Source organism: Phalacrocorax aristotelis, chromosome 2 (genome assembly GCF_949628215.1).
Source record: "Phalacrocorax aristotelis chromosome 2, bGulAri2.1, whole genome shotgun sequence".
Lineage (NCBI taxonomy): Eukaryota > Metazoa > Chordata > Aves > Suliformes > Phalacrocoracidae > Phalacrocorax > Phalacrocorax aristotelis.
In genome coordinates, this window is record NC_134277.1 from 128,535,560 (window position 1) to 128,562,667 (window position 27,108).

The 27,108-nt window shown below is 40.6% G+C and overlaps 1 protein-coding gene across 1 annotated transcript in view; it reads left to right on the forward strand.

The window, feature by feature from the left end:
* The window catches only part of NKAIN3 (sodium/potassium transporting ATPase interacting 3), a 383,503-nt gene extending 371,734 nt beyond the window's left edge, over positions 1-11,769 (forward strand). Inside the window, exons 6-7 of the mRNA XM_075085109.1 lie at positions 5,844-5,927; positions 9,659-11,769. Coding sequence (XP_074941210.1) covers positions 5,844-5,927; positions 9,659-9,672 — 98 coding nt within the window. The 3' untranslated portion in view covers positions 9,673-11,769. The remainder of the gene's footprint in view (positions 1-5,843; positions 5,928-9,658) is intronic.
* The last annotated feature ends 15,339 nt before the right edge of the window (positions 11,770-27,108 follow it).

The window sequence follows — 27,108 nt, forward strand, 5'->3', positions numbered from 1 at the left end:
AGCAGCCTTCTGTACAACAGTCTTTACTCTTGACTACTTGAGCTGCCATTTTAGTGGATTGACTCTGTATGTGTTGTGAAAGCTCAATGGCATTGTTCCTCTCTTGGCATCGTGTGAACACGATAGATATAGTTTCTGGGCATTTAATCTCTTTTATGCCTGGTTTATTTTTCCTTTGCTAGCTTAATTTGTACCTAGGCAGTATAGTAACTTTAATGGTAAGAAAAAGAGGGAACCTCAAAGCATTCTGCACCAAAAGAGATTAGATCAGAAAGGGTGCCAGAGACGGGAAAAGCAGTAATTAGTGAAAACAACAGAGCTAAGATTTTTCACATTTCAAATTTTCTTACTGTATAAAAATTATGTAGGAGGTCGTCATTGGAATAATTTGTAATTTACTTTGGTCATATGCAGAAAGAAGGCTATCCTTCACTGTATTTGAAATCTTATTTTAGAACTAGCAATAGCACCTTTAAGTACAAGCCTCAGAAAAAAAAGCTTTATTTGTTTGAAGTGGTTTTAAATACAATTTCCATATGCTTATTTATTAGTCACTAGACAAGTATTTTAGTCATCAAGACAAAGCTTAAGAAAATATGTTAGTATGCTCATTTAAATGTTAGCATTTTCATTAAAAATGAGGAACAGAAAAATAGCGACCTATATAGCAAGAAAATGTACCATCAGGAATATTTTGTCTGAGCAGCATTGCTGATGAATAACATAAGCCATAGCCGACTACGCTGAGATGTATGGGATGTTTGACGGCCAGACTGATTTGCTTTGCAAAAAAGGTTAGGCTCTGATACGTATTTAGAGAGTGTAAGATATAACATTTGAAACCAAAATGGAAAACTATTCCTCATCAACTTAAGTTTTGCACACAGGTTTGCAGATAGCACAACGTCACAAAAAGTGGATGTTTGCTGAAGCCTAAAAGAAAGAATTCCTACATATTTGCAGCTTAAAGAATATTCTTTTCTGATACTAAATTAGTGGTAAAAAACTCATGATAAGTATTTTTCCTACAGACCTTGTGTGTGATGACTGTACTCTTCCAGGGACTTTTGGCATGTAGAGGACAAGAGTCCTTAGTGACCTGAAAGTGAGAAGTGCTTACTTTAAGAAAAAGCCCATAATCAGGCAGGCTGTCATTTAACTTCGGTAACGGGATGGTCAGCTGTAAATAGCTTCCAAAGACATGGCACAGAGAATATTTTGGAAAGGTGTTTTCATATTTGGAGTGACTCAGGGATCTGGGATAAGGTTTGAGCCACGTTCACTTTCTAACAACTTTGATCTTCCTCATACTTTTTTCATGTTATTGGGCAGTCATGTCCTTGGAAAATTAAAAAAAATCTCAGTATATCTGACATTAAAATCTTGGATATCACAACACTGATACAATAAGAAGAGAGTTCAATAGCAAAGGTCTAGTTAAAATTTCTGCACCACAGCCCTTTATAAGGCAACTTGTGAGAGGATGCTTCTTTCAGTGCAGTCTTGCAGAGAAGCATGGGACTCACATGTTACAACTTAGGACAGTTTTTAAAATAATTTATCTCACTAGGAGAAGACTAAGAAGAAAATCTAGTGCAAAAACTTAATAATTACTGTGGAACTCTGAAATATTCCCCTTCTAGCTTCCAGTAAGAGAAGTTTATGTAGAAGGTTGTCTTTTAATAATTTTCTACCACTTTATCCTCTTTTAACCTGATTACCATCTGCTAGCACTTTATAGAGACAGAGCAGCAATGACATTGCCACATATGATTACTGATGTCTCTTTTTCTCCCTTAATTGTCTTGCACACATTTTCCCTCCTTTAGTCCTCTACATACATAAGAAGCTATTCCTGGGATCCTGCAAAGGAATGTGTGATTCTTCTGCTACATGACTTCAGGCTTCGATGCTCAGACTTAGTATGAAGAGGGAAAAATGGATAGTATTGGCTACAGACAGATAGCTGGGTCAGCCTGGCTGGTTCAGTGAGGGTGTAACAACAGTGTATCTCTTGAGAATGGAAGGCAACTGAAGAAGTAGAGATCCTAGGGAAAGAAAATATTGTGCTTATCTGGAAACTTTATATAAGCTACAAGTGCAAACACTGGAAAGGCCAAAGTCTGAACTTTATGCCTCTAGCATTGACATCATCAATCCTCCATTTTTGCTTCCTCTTTCATATTAACTTTGGCTCTTTTTCTTACTATGTGTCACTTATGTGACCTGGTTACACCCTCCCCAGTTACATACCTTTTCTTAATGAATGCAATTGCATTAATATATGCCGTTCAAAAAAATCTCAGCACAAGGAAAATAATTCAATGCAAAATAGTATTTGGAACCCTATAAGTAAAGTAAGGCTCCTGTACATAAAAACACACATTCAAGCAGCTGCTAGCCTGCCCCTCGCTTGGAAAGGGGACAGCTGGAGGTGCCAGCCATTCAAGCCATCGGTTTGCAGGCTTTTATAAAAAGTGGAGGCAAGCATCAACGGGATCTAAGCTATTACAGGCCAAGAGGCTGCAGGATTTACTAAGAATTGTGCTATCTGCATATCACTGCTCTGTTCACAGCCTGCACCTCTAGACATGCTTAGAATTTGCCAACTTCGAAAGGAGAAATTAGTAATATACCTATGGGCTGACAAGCTCTGGCAGCTGTTTGCACAGGGCCTGCCAGCAGGTCAGTGGGATATTGCCAAAGAAGCTGAATTCCAGGTGAGAGGGTGGGAAAGGAGAAAGGATTTTTTTCCAAACTCCGATTCTTTTGCGTTAACTTCAGAGGAAAGCAAGCGTTAACTGGCATGTGGGCAAATGCACTGGATTAATAGTAGTACGGCAAATCTAAATGTCATCTGTCTAGAAAAGAATAACCCTCAAAATTACTGATGACAGCGGATACACCTTCTTCAGCCAGCAGCATATTGTACTTTTCTCACTCAGGCAGATCATGACAACTGTTCCTCTGATATGGCCCGTGAGTGAATGAACATCATTTTAATGGACTACCCGTGGTGGACAGCCAGCACAGATTTGCACTTCCAAGCCCAGCAGGTAGCGAACTCTAAAGGACCATTTCACACTGGTCATTAAGCATCCAGCATGACCACAAAACTGAGGTGACACAAGGAGAGAGCAGTTCCCTGGGAATATGGATCATGTTTTGCAGCCAGCTGCAGATAAAATAACTAGCTTCTGCTGTAACCTGCTATTATCTGTGGGGTGCTAAAAAATCCTCTCCCTAGGATTTTAAGTTTCTCTCTGCATGACTGTAGTTAATGATTGGACTCTGTGGGGTGTTCTTTGCTTAGTGATTGAATATCCTGACTGATAACAAGTTGTGGTGTTTTGTTTTGTTTTTTAAATTTAATGCATAGAATTATAGAATTGTATAGAATTTTATTTTCATTGAACTTCCTTCCAGTCATATGCAACTTTATGAAGTTAATAATTTTAGTCCTAAGAATATACGGCAGAAATTATCTATAATCCATTAACCAGGCCAGAAATAAACAAAATCAATTTTTTTATATCATCTTTAAACTACTGTTTTCCCCTTATGAAACCTTTACAAATGTTGCTGCTGTTTAGTTTTGGCCAGTTAAACAGAGGGATGTATGCATCTGAAAAGTTCAGTCAATGTAAAGTTTTAAAGTATTTGATCAAAGTTGTATGTCTAAGGTGTCTGTTTGACCTGAAACATACATAGTAATGTCTTTGTACCGAATTAAAATAAAAATTCAAATTTCTATATTTAATGGCCATTTGTGGTCCTAGTCCCGGAACTCTACTAGATATAAGTGGTGAAAATATCAGGTAAAATCAGACCGAATTTTTCAAGCTAAAAGTAACTTATAATTCTAATAACTGATGATGAATCTTCATATTAAAGAGCTATCAGCCATAAAATAGAGTGCGTAATGAAAAATGGCACATTCCATTGTCTTGTGTGATAGAGCAGCTTCTTGGCTTGAGAATTAGTTTCATATGAATTTTAAGTCAAACTTCAATTTTAATACTATATAACACATAGTGGGTTGCCAAAGAGAAAGCCTCAGCTAAACAGGTTTGAGCAACTCATCTCAAAACTTGTTGGATGGTGCTATTAAATATATTTTCTTTGTCAGACAAAGACACGTCTATGTTGTCAATCATTAATACGTACTGACTTAATTTCCTTCTCCAAAAGGTTTGTTGGTAGAAGAACTAGTTATTTAAATTCTCTCCCTGCTTACAGTTGCAGGTGATGCAGGGAAAACTGAAAGTATATAACCACAAAAAAAAAAAAAAATTATATCACTATGGACATGATTTATTCTAAAAAATTAATCAATAACTAAGTTACATCAGACATCTAGATATTTTAAAAATTGACAAAAATATATCTGCAAATATGTCCCTTTGTAAAGGTTTGGTCCCATTAGTGCTTCAGTCAAATTTGATGTATGTTATTTTATTTAGTGACAGCATCCTGAAGGAGGGCTGCAACATGAAAGAAATAGAGTGTGAAGAGGAGGTGCAGATAGGCTAGGGCTGGCGCTCAGGCTGGGCTTTGCGTCCTTCAGCATTATGTCCTGCTTAGGCAGTTTTAAGTAAACAGTCTTGTGGCTAAGGTGATGCCGTATGATTGACGTACATCAAGTTTGGTTTTTGAGCCAAGCTACCTCTTTCCTGGTTTCAAGAGGAGAGGCACCTAAAATCAAAAGGAGCATTTCCACAGATTTCAGTGTGTATTTCATCTGCCCTTCGATCTCTAAGCCTTATGTCCCCATCCCCTCATCCTGGATGAGCACTCTTTCTTTGTTTGCCTGGTGCATACATTGCCTGGGAAGAGGCTGCTTCTTATTAGGTGCTCATACGGCAATTAACACAATGAGGATCTAAATTCTGCTTAGGACTTTGTGTATATGCCTGTGTATAAACAAAGGCAGTTGCTTTCCATGTGACCAAAGAACCCTAATGTACTGTGAATTTGTCAGCTCTGCACAGCTCTGCAAAAAGCCCTGCTAAATCAACAGGGAAATAACCTTCTCCATGAACCTGCTTTTATGATTTCTATGATAGCTTGGATGTGTGGCTTCTTGAAGCTGCTTAAAATCTTACCAGAAATAACAAGATACAAGACTCAGACTAAAGTGTCTTATTTTCAAATCATGACCACAGAAGGAACTAAAAACTTCTCATAAGCATATATCCCCACATTATTTCTAACATAGAAATCTTGAGGGAAAGTGGAAGGCTTCTGAAAAGGCTTCCTCTCCCCGCCAGTTCATCCAGAGAAGGTCCTGCTGCTTTTTCACATTCAGTTCTCACCCGTTTACTCTTAACTCAGAGGACACACCTTTGGTTTTTGTTGGTGAGTTAAATTCCTGCAAGTCAATTGAGTAGAAGACGTTCAGGTGAAATTAGGTTCACGAGCTAAACTGTTTCTGCTGCCTAAATGTCTAAACACTTCAGAAGGAGTTGAAAGTGAATTATGAAACACGTCCTGAGGTTGCCCTAAAGAGAAGCAGCTACATTACCCCGCAGTGGTTTCTGTTTACGTACTCTGCAGAGCCATGAACGCTCCTTTTGCAGGCGCTCAGGCAGGAGTGCGCATGTCTGGTCAGCCGACTGCTAGCCTGCCTTGCTAGGCACAGGGCTACATGGGCCCCAAGGAGGACAGAGCACAGAGCCTTCCGTAAGCAGTTTCCACAGCATCCTTACCTGCTTGGTTTAGTTCTTGTATGCAAACCTGTGCATGCGCTTACTATTTTTTTTAACATAATTTATCCGTATTTCTTTTTCAGTTGACATATTTTCATTTCCATTTGTTCATTTCTGGAACTGTTGTATTTTCAGTTGATTTCATAGGCGGACTTGACACATACTCCTACCGACAGCCCCCCCAGGAACATGTTGAGTTAAAGCCTGTAAAGCCTGTAGGTAAGGTTCTGGTCCTGTGGACCACATTAATCCTTCTAACTGGACTGAAAGCTAACCTTCTCCTGAAATAATTTTGGCATCAGGTTACTAATAATTTAATTACATTTTAATTATAACTTAATTAAAAATTAATCCACATAAAACATGCAAGTAAGGACACTTTGTCATTGATGACACATCCGCTAAAGCAAGGATTAGTAGATATCACCATGTCTGCCATGTCGTGCCTCGGCTTAATGCAAGGAGAGGCTCGCAGTGAAGGATGAAATTGCTTCCCTGCTGACTTCTTAGCAAGAAAAGAGCTGGTTTATGGCTGCTGCTGCTGCATAAACCTTAATGAGATTAACCCATTTATGGAAAAGCAAAACCTTTTACATTTGTCTAGCTGCTGAAAGAAAAATGTTTGCTGAAAAACTCCTAGTCAGCTTAAAATTTATCTATCTGTAGAGTTTCACTGGAAGTTCATTATCTCTTTGTCATCACTTATTTGCTCCCACCATGAAAATCACATGTTTTCACAGGCTTTTCCTACTCTGCTACCTAATGAATAATTTTGGGTGAATATCTATTAATTTTATTTGGAATGAATTAAGATATGGGGAGACATTACTGATACGTATATTTTGGCAGAAGCACAGAAAAGTTCAAATAGATGAGAATTCAAAGGATTAGTGGTTAACCAGAAGATGTTAATTTGGAAATTCTTCTTAGATGCTTGTAAGTTGTTGTTCTGATACCTTCCGTCTCTAAATTTACCTTCGGGCCTTTCATGCATCTTAAATGCAACAGGAAACCCATGTGCAGCTAATTGACTGAAACTGGTTTAATGACTTACTGTATTTTACTTACCAGTTAAAAGAATTAAAATGGGTTTGAAGGTTTTTCCTGGTGTATGCATGTGTGCATGTGCTGGGAGTTTTAATTTAAAGTGGACAATTGCTAACTAAATGTTTTGAGTCAGCACTTGACACCTGAACTTGGCTTGTGACTATTCATTTTTGCATGATTTTTAGATACATTTTATTCATGCTGCAGCTTTCAGTTTGTAGACATGCACACAGACAAAGTTTTTGTCAAATTTAGAGAGTAAATATTGCAGGATTATGAAGGCCCAAAAAGGAGAAAAGCCCTTTCTCAGTATGACAGTGTATGTTAGAACAGGAAGAAATATCACACTGAGACAACAACATGAAACAATAAACAGTTTGACGTAGCATTAAGTACACCCACTACATTGGAATCTGCATTTTCAGTATTATTTCATTAAATGCCAATTTTGTTGCATTTTATGTGGGAAAGATGACAGCAAAATGGGGTTTTGACCATTCTGAATAAGCTGCTAGACTGAAAAAGTGAAATTGGTATCTGGGGAGAAGAAAGCCACAGCTACAACATTTACATCTCTCCATAAAAGATGTTAATCTTTAAACCTGCATTGAGGCTAATTTTAAAGTATTTTAAAATATTAGGTGAATAGATGTTAGTGCTTTCTTAGCAAACTTAATCAAACTACAGGAGAGGAAGACAAGACATTTTCACAGAAGACATAAATATGTTCCTGCAAAATCTGTTCATTTGTTTTGCAGTAGAAAAGTCACAGAATCTGAGAATTTGTTCTTTGATTGCAGATTTTGTTAAGCAATTTGTTAAGCAGACTTTGATAAGCAGTTCAAAGAATTTGGGGGTTGTTGGTGAGCTTGCAATACCAGAGAATAAATGGTATCTTTCCATTTCCCGTGTAAAGGTATTCACATACAGCTGGGAGGAACCTCTCCGGCCTCATTATGGCTGCTAGAAGTTTAAACTGGAAGATTAATTATACTGTGTTTTCGTCTTTATTGATGTTTTGGTTTTATGCACTGAATGATGCAGAGAGGGTCTTTACCTAAGCAGGGAGGAAAAATGCTATCAGTGTTCAAAGTCTGAATTAAAAGCTAAATTTCTGGGAACAATTTAAATAGTCAGTGGATTGTGCTAGAAATTTGCAGGTGCTTATCTCTCTGCAGCACATCAGCCTTCTTGACTTCTTTTGATAAATTAATTGGTATCTGTATCAGTTATTTACTTTATATAGATATTATATAGGCATATTTTTTTTTCTCAGTCTGAGAATCCATAGTATTCCTAAGAACTGTGCCTTCCGGTACCCAGGCTGTGAAAAACTCCATTTCTCTTCTCTTAGAATTGAACACGAATAATAATTGTTAAACACATTCAAAGCCTTAATAAAGGTTACAGATCTTTTGCCATCCTTACCACTTTACTCATGGGAAAAAAATAGCTTGATGCTTTTTATAAACGAAAGCTTAGCTGTATTTCCCTTTTTCTCACTCCTTTTATTTCCCTTATTTCATTCATAAATTAACTAAACAATAGCCCATTGAAAATACAAGGTTCCCTGGCCTCATCCACAGAAGGCAGTCTGTTTTTATCAAATACTCATATTCAGCCTAATGTCTACTTAGTGCTGCCGTAGTGATTAGCAAGTCTAAAAATTTTCCTTTTCACCCCTGAGAAGAGGTTAACTCTGAACTTGTTCTTACAGGGAACAATTTTTTAATGCAAATATGAATGATCATAGCTTGTCTATTTGCTCCTCGTTCTGCCTATAACTCCATTAGGCCACTGGACAAGGAAAAGCAAGATCTTTGCCCTGTACCATGCAGTTTCAATTAAGATATGTGTAAGGCAAGAGACAACAGGGGCAGTGGAAAAAAATCATCATGTTGTCTTTGGGACTAAAGCAGAAAGACTATAAAGGTGACTGTTATGTTTTCATCTGTTTCAAGCACTGTATCAACAGCCAGGTCACTTGGTAGTATTTAGAATTGCTTCATGTACTGCTACATGGAAAAGAGAGGAGCATGTGGATTAGAAGGAAAAAAAGAGTTGCATTTTGGCTAGCATTTGGCTAGCATGTTTTTTTTAATCATTATTATTATTATTATTATTATTAATGGTTTGCAGAAGTTAAAGTTTACACGAGCCCCATTCCTGTTTGGATTAGTAGGCCTGATCCAGGACTGCTGTAGTTTTGGGCAACCCTGTCTGGACAGGCACTGAATCCCTAATTCCAACTGGGGATATCCCTAGCATTTCTAGTGACATTGCTAGCATCTGCTTGTGGGACTGATGGAGGGTCTGAGAAACTCTGCCAGTGGAAAGGGTACCTCTCTGTGGTGGGTCTGTATGACCCTGTCCCGTTTGCATCTTCTCCTGAGACTCTACCCACCATAAAATCGCTATGAAACACCATCATGGCTTTTCCAAAATACCACAAGTGAACATGGTTTACAGGCAGGTGTGAGAATATATAGATTCAGCTAGCATGTGGTTGTGGTGAGGACTACAAACAGCGTGAGTCCAGTTCAAATGCACATGTTTGTAATGAGGACATGTCCGAATTTTATAACCTGGTGGGCATACATCTTATACTGTTAAAATATATTATGCTACAAAGAATCTGTTATTAGGGGAGCTTCAGACATATATCACCACCTATGGCATTTTTCCCAAAATGTTTTTTGCCTTTGTGTTATGCGTGATACCCAGCCATTCATTCTTGACTTTATATGTGGTCTTACACCTGAGGAAATTAGTGACCAGAGGTGATTTATCCACTTGTTCATTAGTTACTTATCTGTCAGCTGGTGTGAAACTGCATCTCACAAATTAGAAGATAAACAGAACAGTTTTTCATTTTTAAGTAATTCATATATTCTGCTTTTTAGGTCGAAGTAAGTAATGAACATGGACTCAAGACTTCTGCTGCTGTAGCTGAAGAAACAGATTTTAGAAGAAAAGACCAACCTTGTGACTCATCATTCTGGAAGAAGCCCACCATCCGTTTCTCACGGCATGTGGCTTGTTCTTCCCACAGCCTCAGTGTCATTATCAGCGTTGTTATTTCGTAGATCCTTGTAGATGATCTTGAATTTTTGAATAATTTACTTATATGGACACTTGTAAATTGTAAATTTTTTTCTTTTTTAATTTCAATATTTTTACAACATTTAGTGTTAAGGCATGAAAACAAAACCACCTGTGAAAACTAGGAGAAGGATGTGTCTTTCTGAAAAAAGTCAGTATTTTTTGACTGATAGAATCATACTGTGCCTGGACAAGATTGTGTTAGTAAACAGTAATTTTGACTCCAAAATATGCAGCAGGAGTCAAAGCCTAACAGTGTACAAGAGATTATTTCAATGCTGTATTTAGAATTCACAATGCCCACTCCTTGCATTGTCTGAACTGCTGTATGCAGTAGGAATCGGTCTGTGACTCTTCTTACCCAGATGTTCCAGCAGTAATGTGCTCATCTAACTATAGCAATTCATATATGGCTCCTTCTCCCTTCCTAATCTCTTTTGCCCTGACCCCACCACCAGTAGCTGTCTCTGATTTGAAGAGAAATAGGATGACCGCTCTGTGGATGTCGGTCTCTAGGAACTCTTACATCCAGGGTTCTTTAGATGTCTGTGATTTGCACATTTTTAAATTCTTTTCCTCCCTTGTCCCAGGAAGAAGCCAAGCATGAATGTACGGTACAAGGCACCGACTGAAGCCTTAGAAGCCTCCGGGGACTAATTTTGCTCTTAATTTAAAAGTAAACAAACGATCCTACAAATGTGTGTAAAAACTTGTAAAGTTATTTGTAAATACTTCTAGACAAAGAACACGTATGTAACTCTGTGGTATTTTGTTTTCTATTCCGTCACCACTAGCATAAAGTGATACACAAAAGCTATTTCTCTGGGGAACTGGCAGTCTTTTTAACAGGACACTGTGTTTCTTTCTTCTTAATTACTATATAAAGTGCTGTGCACAGTTGTATGCCCCAGAGAGTTACGTCTCTCCACAGAGCCTGCGTGCCTCAGCATTCAACAGATACTTCATCAAGGTTTTGGAGCTCTTTCCGTTTTTGCCCTTTCTCGTTTTACAGTTTCTTTGGTGGGACTGTCAGGAAGGACATTCCGTCTGATATATGTATCTCCACCTCTCCACCAGAAATTGAATATAGGTCCACTAAGTTCCTTTATAAATATCCTTCAGTCTTCAGCTGGTAATTTCTGGTCCAACAGCATTCAGGTCCTAAATTTGCAGTCTTCTCTTAAAGCATGCCTCCCCTGTACTTTCAAGTCTGAGAAGATTAGAGCTAGAAGAAAGTTTGTCTTGATTATGTCCCTTCTGAAGTCTATTTGTCTTATCAATACAAACCTAGTAGGGATGCTAATACATACAATGGGGGTAGAGGCTATCATTCTTAGGTGACAAGGCTCTTGTGGTGCATCCACCTATTCCCAGCTAGTTAAATCAAAGAGCTCACTGTTTTTGGAGAAAACATAACCTGAACATGTTAGCTTTCCCTGAAACCAAGTATGAAGTAAGTGTTAAGACAGAATCAACAGAAACGACAACTGAATAAACCCCTTTCTTAGTATTCCTAGGACTGGATATACCTCAGATGTCTTTTTGTGGAAAGTCAGATGGTGCCAAAAAGAGGGATGCTTTGTATGAAGGTAATGCCATCTGTCCTCATGAATTTGTGTGTTCCCTCGTACACACCTTCCACCTATATTCTATAATACTGCAAAGTACCAGGTTTGTCCCATCTTGAAGACCTCATCTTAGCACTAAAAAACAGGTAGCTTGTCATAAAACTAATATGAATAATAACATTGTTGAGGTATCATGGAAAATATACAGTGTGAATTGCTTTATAGTTGTAATATTTTAATAATGTGAAAACATTTTTATCTACTTCTGTAATATTTTACTTCTTAGCATGACAGATTATTTTGTTTCTTTATATGATGTCTTAAACAGTGATGATGTCTACCTAGCCAGTGCCTGCAGCCTTCTGTGCTTGTGATGGCTCCAGAACTTCAGAGACGGGGATATCTGAGCACCATTCAGTGTCTGTTTCCAGAAGCTGCCTTGCTTCAACTTTCTCCATTACAGAGAGCGCCCAGGATGTGGGCATTTGCATGATGATTCCTATGACGAATGCTGTCCCCATTTGGGCTTTACATTTCAGCATTAATTTCCTTGTATTAATTATTATGGGCTGGTAGATTAAAGGCCTCCAACTGAAGCTGGTGTTACCCTCAGGACCAGGTGGGAGGAAAGGGAAGGAGTGCTACTGTGGTTGCACAGATTCGCACTCTGTTCTGGCAGAGCTTTGGAAGACTGCATTTAATTTTCTATGAAGACAGACACGTCTGCTGGACCATGTCTTACAAATTTGTCTGAATGTGTCTAAACCCTGCCTTTCTGGGGGTCCTTCAGGTGTTTGGCTTGCTAATGAAGAGCTGTGTACACACTACAAAAATTCTGCAAAGACAGAACCTGACTTCTCTTCCATCTGAAATATTGATCACTTTTTAGCAGGGGAACACAAACCAGTATATCCCAAATACAGTTAAAATCTCAGAATCATTACCAATACAGCAAGCCTGCCATCTGTCCCAGTTAATGAACAGAACGATCCTGATTGAGAGGAATTTGTCTTCATTAGAACAAGCCAAAACGCATGCTGCAATGGTGAGGGTAACTGTCGCTCTTTTCTAAATTGAGACACAAAAAATAGTACCAATCAATCTGTACATGTTGGGGACAAAAATCTTGAGAATAATAAATGGATTTGAATGCTAATTGGTGTGTCCTCCAATACAGTAGAACATAGGAAGCCTTGAGCAATAATTCCTTTAATTTTTCCAACGCATACTTTCGGTAAAGTATTAGGTGAGTCCCATATCAGCCAGCTGTATAGGAAATAAGTGTTGGCTTTCTAAAAAACCTTGGATAGTTTTCTTAAGCTTAACCCTAACATGCAATTTTAGGAAATGACTAGGTTTGTACTGTAAAACAGAACTTGCTCAAAATCTTAAAACCTCAGGGCAGATTATCAGTTGGTAAAAACTGTTCTAGTGGCATTAATAGGTCATACTGTAATAACTTAGAACAGCTGAAAATCTGGCCTTCAAACTTTCAGACTTCTTTCCTTTCCCCAAGTTTCTGCTTAATTCCAGTTTTATAGAGAATCAGATTTGCAACGGTACTTTAACTGATAGCAAAATGAGATGAGACTGCAGAAATAAGGCGCTACATTTTCACTAAGGGCTGAGCCAGGTACCTAGGTTTTGTAAAAGAGGAGCTGATGTCTTCAGGACCTGAAAAGAGGAACTGTATCAAGAAATGAACAGATTTTTGCCTGGTACAGTGACATAGTGATTATATATTACGATTGCTGGAGCTGCTGGAGGAATTATTTGTTGGGCTGGTGTCCCCAGCTCTTTCCTATCCGTAGAGATTTTCTACAAAAAATTTGAAATAAATTTTTTGAAGTTCAGTTATGATCTGAAGGAGCTGTCTAAAATGAAACAGTTCATAGCCTGGATTTGCTGAAGGTTTTTTTTAGTGCTAGGATATGACACTATCTACTATAAATAAATTTCAATAGGGCTTTACCAGTTAAAACCCTGGGAATTATGCCTGGTTTTATTTAACACCTGCTTGCTTTGACTTGTGCAGAAGATGGTATTAAGATGGTATTTACCATATATTAATAAGGATATTATAGTTTGAAGCTAGGGGTATGGTTGCTCATTAGCATGCATCAAGACTACCTTTTCTTGTTTAAAACCTGAGAGCACATAATTGAACCACTCAAAAGCCTGTAGTCCTGCCCCAGAAATGGCAGATTTTAGCCCAAGCAGCTGGTGGCTTGTTTCTTTCAAACACCTTTGAGCGTAGGCTGTCTTTGTTTGCAGCTGCTGTGCAGGGATCCACTCCATGTTTGGATCTTGAGTTTCACCTCTCCATCGAGTTGTCCACAGCTCAGGGGTTGCAACACCGTTGTCACCTCCGAGTGCCATATTGGCAGGTGCAGCCTCTTTTCAACGCCAACTGCGGTGTTCTTCTCTGCACCCAGCTGCCTGCCTGTCTTTCGCATTGGGATTATCTGGTTGAAAAAACCAACCCAGCAATCTATCAAGTTCCTTTAACAGACTTTGACAGTGGCAAACAAAAATTGACGTCCCAAACTAATTGGCCTGCCTCCTTCCAGTATCAGCCTCATCTAGTTTAATTATAACAAATTACAACCTGGGCGCTCCTTTATACACTGAAGAAGTTTCTTTTCAAATCGGGAAAATGTTCCTTCCATGTAAAGCTCCAACGTAAGCAGGACGTTTTTCACAAACGAATTCAGCTCTTACCCACTATGCTGAGTGTTTTGACAGAAACCTCTTCTTTAGTGCCCAACATAGCGATGGGGCCATATCGGTGCCTGCCAGAATAGCACTTTTACAGCAGGGTGGCTGGGTTGGACCCTGAGGTCATGTCAGAGGTTTGATGGGTGGAGGATGCCCTCATCAATGCAGTCTTAAAGAAGTGGTGTCTCTCTCCTCTCTGTTCAGGGAGCTGACTATTCCTGCAACTACAACTGGGGACCAGCCTGAAAGAATCATTAATTTGCAGAGGGTTCATGAGCTGGCTAATATATGCATTATGGACAATCAGGGAATTCAGATCTGTGAAAATGGGCACATAAAGAAGATATTTCATATCAAGATGACTGCTGCAGTGTTTGCCCCTTAGAGGTATGTCTGCATTGCATGCTGGTGGTGTGCTCGCAGCATGTCAGAGCAGCCCTGACCACCCAGGAGTACCAGTAGCACTCTGCTTTACTGTAAGGCAGCACGAGGCTGTTCAGGACCCCAAATAATTATTTAGCAGCTAAGGACACAGATCTATCCTGTACAGCTTGCTGGTAAGCATATGTAATGCTTACATACAAGATGAGCTGTTTTCCCTGTGTTGATAGGCACCTGCTGATAAGCGATGGTTTCTTGCCATAATTTCCATTTCTTTCATACAAGTCATAGTTCAAATGTTTCTATTTGATTTTAAACACATTAAACTGGATTTAATTCCTACCTCTGCATACAGACCTGCTGGTCAGTCAAATAGCTGCTCTTGCATGGTCTAGTGCCTCTCAAAACCAGCAACACACTCTAAAGATAATCTCAGTAAACAGCAGCCATGCATGAATAATACTGGGAAGGCAAAAAAGATGCTCCTTGTTTTGCTTATCCCCCTGGGACCCAATATCACTTCTTTAAGCTTTCTGTCCATTTCCTATTTATTTCACACCAGCCACATGCAACCATGCTTTCAAAACACGCCTGCAAGTCAGTGCAAAGCAGACTTGCTGAAGCTGAGTTATAAATTGGCTGAATGTGACTCCAAGAGTAATCTAATTTCTCTTTACCCACAACATTGCGTACCTGCCTAATTAGCAGAGCATCACCTACAAGGAAGGGTTACAGCACTTCCTAGCATATGACATATTTGGAATGAGAACTGTGTCACACATGAGCAAACAAGTCAGTTCCCCACATTGGTCCATGCTATTCAATAAAACGCTCCTATGGTGAACTTCTGCGTCATCTGTGTAGCCAGAACCAGAGTAGCAAGCTGATAGAGAGTCCCAAGTGCTGGGGCAAATGAAAGCCAAAAACTTGTTTAAGCAACCTTGGTTTTATATTAATAATCCACACTGCACTGTGTTGTTTTTCTTAGCGAATAAAGCTGCCTGGCTTATAGGTTGCAGCCAGATCCTCAGGCGTGTGATAAGCAGTAACCTTCTATGCCACTCTTACACATACATATTCACAGTCATGTTTTGGTTTCTAAAGGCCCTACAGTTCAAATAAGTCTGTTTGCCTGAAAGTTTAGATGAGGGGCTGTATCTAGACTGCAGTAAGGAGTGTTCCTTGGAGTGTTTGGAGACCAAAACAATGCCTATGGAGACCATTCCCTGCTCATGGGAGCACCCCCAAGGCCTGTCCTGTGCCAGCATTGGCTGGCAGTTCTGGAGGAAACCCATTTAAACCCAAGCCTTGGGAGGTGGTCCTCACCTGAGCTGTGCTGTGGCCATGCCTGTGCCTGACCAGGGACCTCCCTGACCCCAGCTCCCCAATGTTGCTTCCTGGCTCCACCTCAGACCTGCCTCATCACTGACACCTTTGATGGTGATCTCTGGATGGTGGCTGCTCTTCTCGTTGGGGACAAGATGACGGGGTCCCCATTGGTACAGGCAGGGTCCTGCCAGCCTGGCCATCACCTGCAGCTCTCAGCTCACCTGCCCTGGATGAATAGCCCACTCCCTTTGCCCCCAAGAAAGGCTCACATAACACCTTTGTCCTGGCCCTGTCTCCTCCATCCTTCCACTTGTCTCTCTGTGGGCTGGGAGGGGGAGGATCAGGATTTTTCCTATATAAAGTATCCTCCACTGATAGCTTAAAATAACTTCCCTTTTGCACCCCTTTACTGTAAGGTGCTCCAGTGATCAAAATGAGAGAGCTGTAATAGAGATTGTGTTTACTAGGGAAGCAAGGCCCATGGCATATAGTTCAATTGCTGATTTATGACTTGCCAGGGAGTTTTCCAACTCTGCAAGAAGTCTTTTCATGCTGGATTTTATTTAGGATTAGAGAGTCTTTGGTCTTTTGTCCTCAAGCAAGCAAATACAAAAAGCTGTGCTCAACAAATGCATTTCTGATGTGCTTTTAATGATGAACTATTAAATTCATGCACTCTGATAAAGATGTTTTTGTCCAAATTAAGACTCCACCTTGTTAAGGTAAGCAGTGTATTTGAGGAAGTATTAGACTCAGATGTGTAGTTAATGGGTGTGTAATATGTATTTGATTTGAAAGACACTCCTGTTAATCTGTCCAGTTAGTAAGAAACTAAACTTATGGCTATTCTTAACCCATTAAATCTATTTCACATTACAATAACTTGAAAGGCAAAACAAGCCTGGAGAGGCTAGCCCTGTGAAGGAAGACAGAGTTGGGAAAAAGAATAAGTCAGACTTACAAAAGGCAGAATGCTAAAAGCAAAACTGGATAGATAGTAGAAAGCAAACTAAAAAAAAAAAAGTTATTTTATTTTTAACATCATCATGTAGTAGTATGCTCAAAATTATTTTTTACTAGACTGAAAAACACCACAATGTACATGCACACAAATATGTATCTTTGTCTTTTTTTTTTTTTTAATAGTGTAGGATTTCTAAAAGCTCACCTAGTTTTACAGCCTGTCTTTCACCATTAAAATGTAAAATGCCAAGGAATGTGATGTACAAAGGAATATTAAAGGAAAGCTTTGACTGCTGTTCTGGTGTGCACGTTATGCCACCTCATGGTTAGTGGCAGAAATACCACACTCTTAAGAGTGCTGTTTCAAAAATAGAGCAAAGGAAAAAGAGTAGCACATCTCATTTATTGGTACATATTGCTGAAACATCACAAGTCCCACTGAGTTCAGTCACTGCAGAGTGCTAAGGTCAAATCTGTGGATTATATATAAGGACAAAGGACAGTTAAACAGTTGAATTTGCTGTACTGCAAATATGTTGCTAACATAATATGCAATCTAAATCTGACCTGGTACTGTACCATAAACAACTTTTCCTGTGGTGCTACATTCCCATGTTTAACTTTTTCAGTAGGTTGCCATTAGCTGGAAGCACACAGTGTTATCCACTCCAGGGAGTATCATCTCTTTGCTCCTCTCACTTCAGTAACAAGAATATTTTTGACTTCCTATTGGATAACTGGCATAGAATTTCCTGGATGTGTATGGTAGACAGCTAGTTATCAGACTTGGATATTACAGTCACCCAGAATTTGAAAGGTAAAAAAAAAAAAAATCCAACACCTCAGCAGAATATGATTTTCACTTGAGTCAGGAGTTCATAAGATACACTAGCAAAGACTGGATTACATTTTTACATTAGAATAAAATTATACAATGAAATAAAAATGAAAGCTGGGTGAATAGATGAGACCTGGAGTGTATAGCCAGTTAGGTGATGCCTCAAGCATCACCTATACTAAAGTAATTTTGGAGAAAAAGTTCATTAAAAACCATGGGTTGGACTCAGATGGTTCATGTATGAGTAGAAATGGATTAAGCTCACTTAAGTTTAGGTATTTTAATATGAAATATCTAAATTTAGGAGTTCAGTCAGCTGACATTATCAAAGGAGCGGGAGGAAGGGAGCTGTGTCTTTCTTACTCCAGTATGGGTTTTGTGGTAATCAAGCTCCTTATTTGGGCATCTCAGTCCCACCCAGAGTTAGGCCAGAGGAATGTAAAACAAATGTACTTCCAATTCCTGTGTTTTTACTTTCCTCATCTTCCAGTGAAGCATGTTCAGCTTCAGACAGTTCAGAGTATGGTCAGCTCCTGGGCATCTGAGGGAATCTAATAAAGCAAAAACATATTTAAAGCAAAACCATTTATTACCTGGGCGCACACATGCCATCTTGAGAAGTGGAAATTAGGTATCAAAAAGTTAGGTCTTTGAGGTTTTTTTCTATGACCTGGTTAACACACAAACCAGATAACCCATCTAGGACACATGACAAATGACTACGGATAGTTTAAAACTCCTCTTCTAAAGGGTACTACAGGCTTTCCATCCTGACAGAGGACAGAGTAACTTTACTTGGTTTATGTCTCAGCAAGAGACGTGTAGGTTAACTTTGTAAATGTGAATGTGAAAGTCAGGCACCATTTGCATTTTGAATATTGTTTCTCTTACTAATGTAGCTATTTGCAAAAAACAGGGCTGTGCCCTGTTTTTGATGCAATCTAATTCAGAGATACTAAAATACTTTTGTTTTGTATGTCTAGAAAGGCTATGGGAATGCACTTGGAGCAGTAAGCTGCAGTACAAAATTACTGAGGCATTTAGGGATTGTCCTCATTTCTCTGACTTGCCAGAAAGTTCATTTCCCAAAGGGTGACTTACCATGCAAATAAATTAAAATGCCAGTCTCAATAGAAAAAAAAATACTCATTTTTTCCTGTTCAGAAGCAATTGTTTAATACAGCAAAACAAAATACCTTTATTGGTAACTATGCCAGATTTTAAACCTACAATGCAGAAATACCTAATCACCCTGAAACCTCTTTCTGGAGATTGCTTAAACAGAAGATCATGTGTGGAGCAAATGTGACTTTGGAGTCAGAGTCTTTGGGGAATAAAAAAAGCTATAAATTGTGCATTCTTCCCCTACTTCCAGTTTCTAGGGTTAATTTGGCCAGCCATGAATAATGCATTACAAGACCAACTTCCTACCTTTTGAGATTCATTCTGTTCATCCAGTGTAACTATTATGACTCTCAGTCTGCTCTGTGCGACGTATGATTTTGCATAATATTAGTCAGTATGTTGGAAGTGAGGGCCCCTTAATAAATAGTTTCTGCTTCCAAATTACATATAGATGACTTCCTGGAGTTGGCTGGAATATACACTCCAAAAGCTATCTTCTGAAAACACTCGCATCCTCTATAATGACATTTAAAATGACTGATGAAAACCTCATTGGGCCAAAGCATTAGTAATTAATGGTGTGTAGATATGTCTTTGTCCTCCTGGAGAACAATGAAGACGCGGCCTCCTTACTAGGTGTGGCTACTTACTTACACGGCTATTACTCCGAGGTCCAAGACTTACCAGAAAACAGAAAAGAAAATCCAGCCCTTTCCCCTTTGCCCTCGGAAATTGCAAGGCACTCTGCTAGCTGTGTTTGTTGCAGAAACTTTAAGGAAACAGAAGACACTCTGGGGTTTCTCTGAAGAAGAAACACTGCCTGCTAGTGAGACCTCACTAGCCCTAATGGCCCAAATTGCATTGTGGCTGTGACGTGGTGTCCCACCATGGGACTTGGGCTGTAATATTTAATCTCTTGGTACTACACTCCTCTGTGAAATGAGAGTAGCAATAGCTGTGTAGCACTTGCCCACAGAAACAGGATTTTACTCAAAGTTGACTTATTTTATTTAGTGGAGCTGCTGACCACAAAGCAGGATATATGGCAGCCATATTAGTTGCTCCCAGGTCTCCTTTTAAGATTCCATTTCCATTGATTTCAGATGGGAATTACCAGGGAGTCGCAAAGACAAAGGAGCAAGGCTTGTACCTCCTTCAGAAAGGAAACCTGTGCTGGTGCCGAACTCCTCCTCCTTTGCTGTCCATCCCCCCAAGTATAGTCTGGCAAGAGGAGGCCCAGGGTCTGCCCGCAGCTGTTGTTCGTAAAGGTCACAGCATAGCAGCTGCTCAGGCTTTGTATTGCCTAGTACACTGATGTAGGACGGGGCCTCAAGCACTGGCCCTTGACCACCGCTGCTGTGGCATTGTGACTAACGCTTACCAAGGCTAGCTCAAAGTCCCAGCAAGGCTGGCCTGGACTGGGAGAAAACATGGGCCGGGAACTGTCCCCCGCAGTCAGTATGGATGGGTACACCCTGCTTTGGGGTTTAGCAGCATGTGAATGAGCTGCACAGGGCCCCTTGAGCAAAAAGTTAGAGCACAAGCCCTGGCCCCACTTCTGTACTGATGTAACCACAGTGATGGCTCTCCCCAAGTTGCTGAATACGCTGTATGTCACATATGTACACATAGGGGTGGGCATGGCCGTGGTACCACCAACCACTTTGTAAAGCTTCAGTGCCCAGTGCACATACCATCTTCAACACCAGAACCCAGGGCAGGGGCAGGAGGCTCACAACATCCCCAGGGTTCCTCTTCCTTCAGCCTGCATGGTCAGGATGTGAGGAAAAAAAACCTCTGTATGGAGTAGGGGCTGAATTTTGGCTACACTTGAGCTCAGGGTGGGCGGAAATCTCAGGCTGTAAGGTCTCCCTTGCCTTCTCTTGAGCACTGTATTTTGTTCACTTCATGAACATGGACTTTGGGGGGATAAAACGATGTGTGAGGTGAGGCATGAAAAAACTCTGAGCATGGGTACATTTTCAAAGAAAAGGAATAGGGAAGGCAATGCCAAAACAGTCCTCTGAATCATGCCATGTAACTGAAGAGTTATAAAAGCTCTGCCTCTGTTAAGGAAAACCAAGGTAAGGACAAAAAGTAGGGAATGATATGGCATGTGACACATATCATGGAAAATAGTGCAAAAGACAAGGATTTTGAAAGGTGCATCAAAGAAGAAAATGAAAGAAAGGGAATATTCCATATTCGGAGGGAAAAGGTAATTTAGAAAAAGATGCCAGTCTTGGAGAGATTAACTCCATGAGCTGTGCGAGGAGTAAACAGAAGAGAAGAGAAAGAGCTATGCAGGAAACCAACAAGGAGGGTGAGATTCTTCCATTACATTCAATTTTCTGATGGCTTTTGCTAAGGCATGCCATGGGGGTGTGCAGTTTGACGGTGAGGTTGCCCACTTTTAATAAAAAGAAGAAAGTATTTGACCTTTTTTTTAAGTATGAGGATTTTGTGTAACGGATTGTGCCACTTTCTTCACACACAACTTTAATGGATGTTCTTTACAAACAAATTAAAGGACTTAAGTTTTTAGGAGCTATACATGAACACGTATTACTGTAGGGCATGGGGTTTCCTTTTTCATTTTCAGCTGGATAAACTAATTAAGCATAGCTGAGTTCAGGAAGTAAAAATAACATGTTGTCATTCACAGGACTGGGTTTTATCTCTATCTTTTCCCTCAGGGGAAAAGTGAGAAACATTAAAAAAAAAACAACCAAACCAACCCACCACCCTCCGTAGAATAGGTTAAGAGACTCAAGCAGAAATTTATTCATACTCACTGTAGTCAAAAGTGCTCCTGAATACTTAAAGCAGTTTAAAAACAGCCAGGAAATCTGACACAGTCCTATTGCGATTGACCTGAAAATTGGTTGCATGCTTCACAACTGAGAAGTTGCACACTTCAATCTCACCTTTTCCTGAGAGAGATGAAATCTTTGCTGTGTGGCACCAACGAGTTCCCCTCCGTGCAGCTAAGTGGGCTGACTGATGCAGGGGGAGGAAGCCATGCAGTGCCACCTGCACAGGCGTAGGATCAGCTACCACCTTTCTTCACAGAAAGCCATTTCTACAGTGTGATGGGGCCTGGTACAGTGAATTAGTGCCTCACTCCTCAGAGTGGTACATCCCCCCCACAACTTTTTCCCTCTAGGATCTTGAAGAGACCCACAGAACTGGTGCTATGTCGTGGGCTCCCTGCAGCAGAGGGACTACTCCCCTCAGGCATGGCCTCCTCCTGGCTTTTTGCTGGTGGAGGCAGATTATCAGCACTGATGGCCAAACGATAGCTACCCACTGAGCACTGCCATGTCATCCCTGTCCTGATCCATAAGGCTGAGAAGAAATCACCTCTAAGGATTTCCAACTTTCAGATGCTGCAGCTGGCAGGCAGGCAGATGACTGAAAGCCACAGGTACTTGCTCAAATCAAGAAAAACAAGAGTCAGCTGGGAAGTCCAATGCCTGAAGTAACTCACAGTGTTAACCAACTGCAATGTCTTGCTTCAGCTTGCATCCAGGACCTAAGGGCTAGTATCTTTTACAGCACTGATGTATTCCTTCTCACTTCCATATGTTTGCTGTATTACAGCAGCTGTCCCAGCAAATCCCAGCACGCTTGTTACCACACAAACATACAATAGCTTCCAGCAGACAGAAGGCACAGTAGGTAGGAAGGCAAACAGAAGCAGAGAGAGGACAGCAGCTCCCCACCAGCTGCGTGGCAGGTCTGGATGACGCTCACCCAGGCTGGGCTTCCTCTCCCATTGCCTTGCAACCCCGCTTCTGCCCAGGAAGGGCTGTGGGCTCTCATCACCTGTGCAGAGGGAAAGGGGCAGTGCTAAGGAGTAGTTCAGCTTATGTTAGTGTGATGCAGGGTGTGAAGGTATCAGGGTGGCCAGCTGGGATGCTTGCCCAGGTGAGTCCCTCCCTGCTCTGCCTGATGTCCATGTCAGTAGACACAGCTTCCTCCTCCATCTGAAACTCACCCTGGGGCTGTAGACCATGGTGTTCACCACACCACACCACACCTTAGGCTCCAGGCTGCTCTACAGCCCACCAGTTGAGCAAGGGCCCCATCTTCAGGTGGAGATTTCTGCAGTGCACTGAGGAAATAATGAGGTTAAGTGGCTCAAACGTGTTGAGAAGGCCCCAGCCCAGCTGTTGTCACTCAGCCAGTGTTATTTGTCACATCACAGCAGTCTGCAGCTTAGTTGTAATGATCAAAATAGAACGGTTGCGGACAAAAGAGGGAAGAAGATTGGGCCATAACCAGAAATGTCTAGAAAGCATCAGCTTTTTCTAGTGGAAATGTTCACGAGTAAGTTTCCATAGTTAATGGTATCAAATGAAAATGCTTTGCAGATGCATAATATACCAAGGCTCAGTGAATCTGAGAAGAGCAGATGGCTTATATACATCTGAGGAGTTTTTTAATATTAAACAAATAAATGAAGATTGGAGAGGAGTACCAGTCACGCATCTTGTTGGATGTTTAATCAGGCAGATGAGACATCCCAAATTTTAATTGCCTCTATTTTTTAGTGCTTCAGTCTAATTTCAAATTGCATAAATGAAACTCTCTAATTTTTCTTGTCTGGTTTGAAGTCTTGGTATCTAGATTATAATTTATCAATAAGTTCTACAGGATGCAGACAACTACCAGAAATCCTACTACTCATGAAAGTTTGAGATCATGTTTCTTTTTAATTACTTCTCATATAATTAATCATCCATCTGTCTGGATTATATTCCTCAATATTATAGTCATGATTTAAAAAACATGCAATGAAGTCATGGCAAGTTTAGTAGGAGATTAGCTGTGCTAAAGGAATAAAAATGATGTGTGGTAGTGATTTAGAGGCTGCAGTGAAGTCCATAAGAAAAATGACAGTTTACCACTTCATTTACCATATGGGGTCATCTGTCTTGTAACTAAGCACTGAGCAGGACAACCAAGCTCTGTTGTAAAGACAGCATCTTTTTTTTTTTTTACAGGATTTTTTTTTCTTCCCATAATAAACCCTAGCCCTAATGGCACTGTCTAAACATGCTCCCACTCCTCAGCCTGGGGACAACCGATCCCAGGAGAGAGCTGCTTTACGTCACCCACCACACCAAATAGGCTAATGTCTGGGGATTCAAAACATACACCAGCTTTGTTAGCAATGCCACCGCGTGGCTGAGCATCCAACTCCGGTGAGTGCTCAGGAGGTTTACCGTGGTCACCACCATCCTTCTTGGACCACACAGCCGTAGGGCAGCAGTGAGGAAGCACATCTGCTGCTGGGAGGGCTAGCCACGGAGCAGAAGATGGGGCTGATGTCACATCTGCAAGCCTGGCTCTTTGCTTCTTAGTAGATCATGGCAATACAGACAGCAAACTGAAAAGGGAGCAGGAGAGGATGCGCTGCTACACCATCAGGGTCCCAAGCAGCAGAAGAGAAAAAAAAAATCCCATTTATACGGACAGGATATAATTTCTAAATAGAAATAATTTTATCATGCTACATAGGTATTAATCTTATTTCTTATGAAGAATGAAGGAAGACAAAATATTATTTGGCACCTTATGACCTTTCTGAATATCACTTTAAGTCCTTTGTGAACAGCACAGTCGTGCACGTTTTGTGCACGAGTCTGCACTCACCGATGCGGCAGCATAGAGTACGAGCCTTGGGCTTGCTCTGCTTTTAGGAAAGTGAAACTCTCCCAGATTGTTTGAGTGAGACATGACAGACTGGGTGTGATTTGTGAAACCCTGATTTGCCAAACCTCATCTGCCACGTGACTTGTAGTTTTTCCCCCACACAGTTCTGTGGCCTGACTGCCGCAGACAGACAAGCCACAGAAGAAGGCATTGCTGGGTTTAGCACCAAAGCCCTGATGTGACAGTCACCATCTACGCTGAGCCTCCGCATGAACAGTTGCCAAAAGTGTAGTTTATTGTAAAATAGCCTGGATTCTGCTATCAGCATGCTCAAGTGAGGAATCTGGGGAAACAAAAGATGCCCATCAAGCCCTGCTGTTCAACAGGTGTTATTGTCTGGATTGGTATTCCCCACGCTGGTGCAATGTGATTCAGGTTCTCTTAAAATAAACTTTATGTATAAAGATACATTTTCATCTCTGCCATAACTTTTCCCCACTCACTCCACTAAAACCCACAATATATCCACAGTGCAACTTTCATTTCTCTTTTGGTTAAAACAGTTGGAAATTAGTCCAGGTTCATTCATTTCACATGTCTCAGACCCCCTGGGTGTGGAAAACAGAGGAAACTGACTGATTCTGAACAGCCTTCTTAGGGAAGCCTTGCAAATGCAACTAAGGGAGGGCAAGAGCATTGATAGGTAAGGATACAATGACACGAAAGACATCTTTGTTAAAGTACTGGCTGCCTAACCATAGCTCAGGCTAGGACAGCTTGAGCTCAGCTTCAGATGGCACAGGCTTCTGCTACTTGCTGTTTCCTTTCCAGCATCTCCCCCCCTGCATGGTGCAGCAGGCTGGGCTCCAGGTAGCACAGCCACCGGTGCTTCAGGGCCAGGGAGATACTGGCCTTCTCTAAGTGGGAGTAATTTGGGAAGGCTAAGGCAGCTGTTGCTGGAAGTAGTAGTGACTGCTGGCTGGAAGTTGTAGTATGGTAGCTAAGCTCCCCAAGGAGCTGCAAGGCAGCATGGGCAGCAAGGACCAAAGTGGGAAAACTCTGGGGACGTGTTCAAACTCATTCATGGGAGGATCAGAAACCTGAAGTAAAGCTTAAGAGCCTAGGGATGAAGAGTGAACCAGCTTCTGTTTCTAGTAAAAGGAAAATGTTGTTTTCAGTGTAGTAGCATAAAAAATAAACAAAACTGTTGCTGGTGTAATTCCAGAGACAAAAGTTTTACTGGTACTCTTGGTTGCAACGGTGGACTGAGATGCTTCTTGCAAATATTAACGAGAAATAATCAGTTCAAATTCCTCAAATTAAGGCAAAGCAGGTAATAAGGTTCATCAGGTTTCTCGCTTTTCTTCTGGAACTACAAGACATGGTTAGATCTGCTTTGAGCAGCTACAAGTGGCCTCCATCAAACTCCATCAGTGGTACAATGGTATTAATGCTAGCGATTAATTTGGAAGCCAGGAGGATTGCAAGGACTAACTCCATCCAGGGTGAGGATGGGTCAGACCAAAGTCTTTGGAGTACTTCCATTCTGCCAGGGACTCTTTGGAAACTCAGAAACTTGAGATTTGAGATTCAGAAATGAATGTAAACTGTTCATTGTACTTTGTCTCTCCTCTGTAGCACTAATACTAACTTTATTATTAATAAAATGTAATAATAGTATTAACAATTAGTAATTAATGTAACGATAATACAGTAATTAGCCACAATAATATTTCTCATTGTCTTTTGAAAAAACAGGCCCTTAGGAGTCAGCCTAGTGTGAGAGCTGCTGAGTAAATCCCAGTGAAGTACAGGCATGCAAAGTTTAAACTTCCCGCTTTGAAGTTGAATGCAGCAAGTGATTACAATCCGTTTATATTGGTGCCTCAGGAAGGTCTCAGGGAGAAACGAATTTCCTATTGTGCTCCTAGCTAGAAAATTGCTATTTTAGGCTTTCTGGTTTTGCTGATCTACTGTTCAGGAACACAGTAAGAAACTATACACACATAAAATCAGCTCTCGGACTTGTACAACTGCAAAGCCACAGTGATACACCTTTCAGTCTAGATCCTCAAAGGAAAGCCGGGAGGTACATAGTCCCAGGCTAACAGTAATCAACCCAATTGCTTTGATGATCAGAAGCAACAACTGCTAGAATTTACTCCCTTCAGCCTTTTGTTCTGTTTGCTTTTTGCTTTTCATTTACAGAGTTTGGTTGCAAGGGGTGTTGTTTCTGAGAATCACAAAGAAGAGCATTTGAGGGTTTTTGCTTACCTTTGGAGCAAATGCCTTGTTCAAATGCTCTTTCAAATAGTGACAGCTATTTTTATATGGTCTGGACTTTTTTTGGTTATATAAGAACTCACAGAGAAAGTTGGCTCTTAAAACATACTGCTTACATTATGAAACAGATATAAACATTATGAGGAATTGATGAAAGATGGAGTAGTATCCTGATCAACAGGTGGCCCTGGGCAGGATACTCCTCACTATTTACCCTATAAATAAGTACTGGATTAGGAAAAAGGCCTGCCCTGGGGAAAGGCACAAGGCTAACAAGGGAAGGTGATCAATCATCTCACAGCATCTGTCAATCTGTCTTCCATGTAAGTACGCAAACCAAAATAATTTGAACAGGCATTTAGAAACCTTAATGAGACCGGAACAC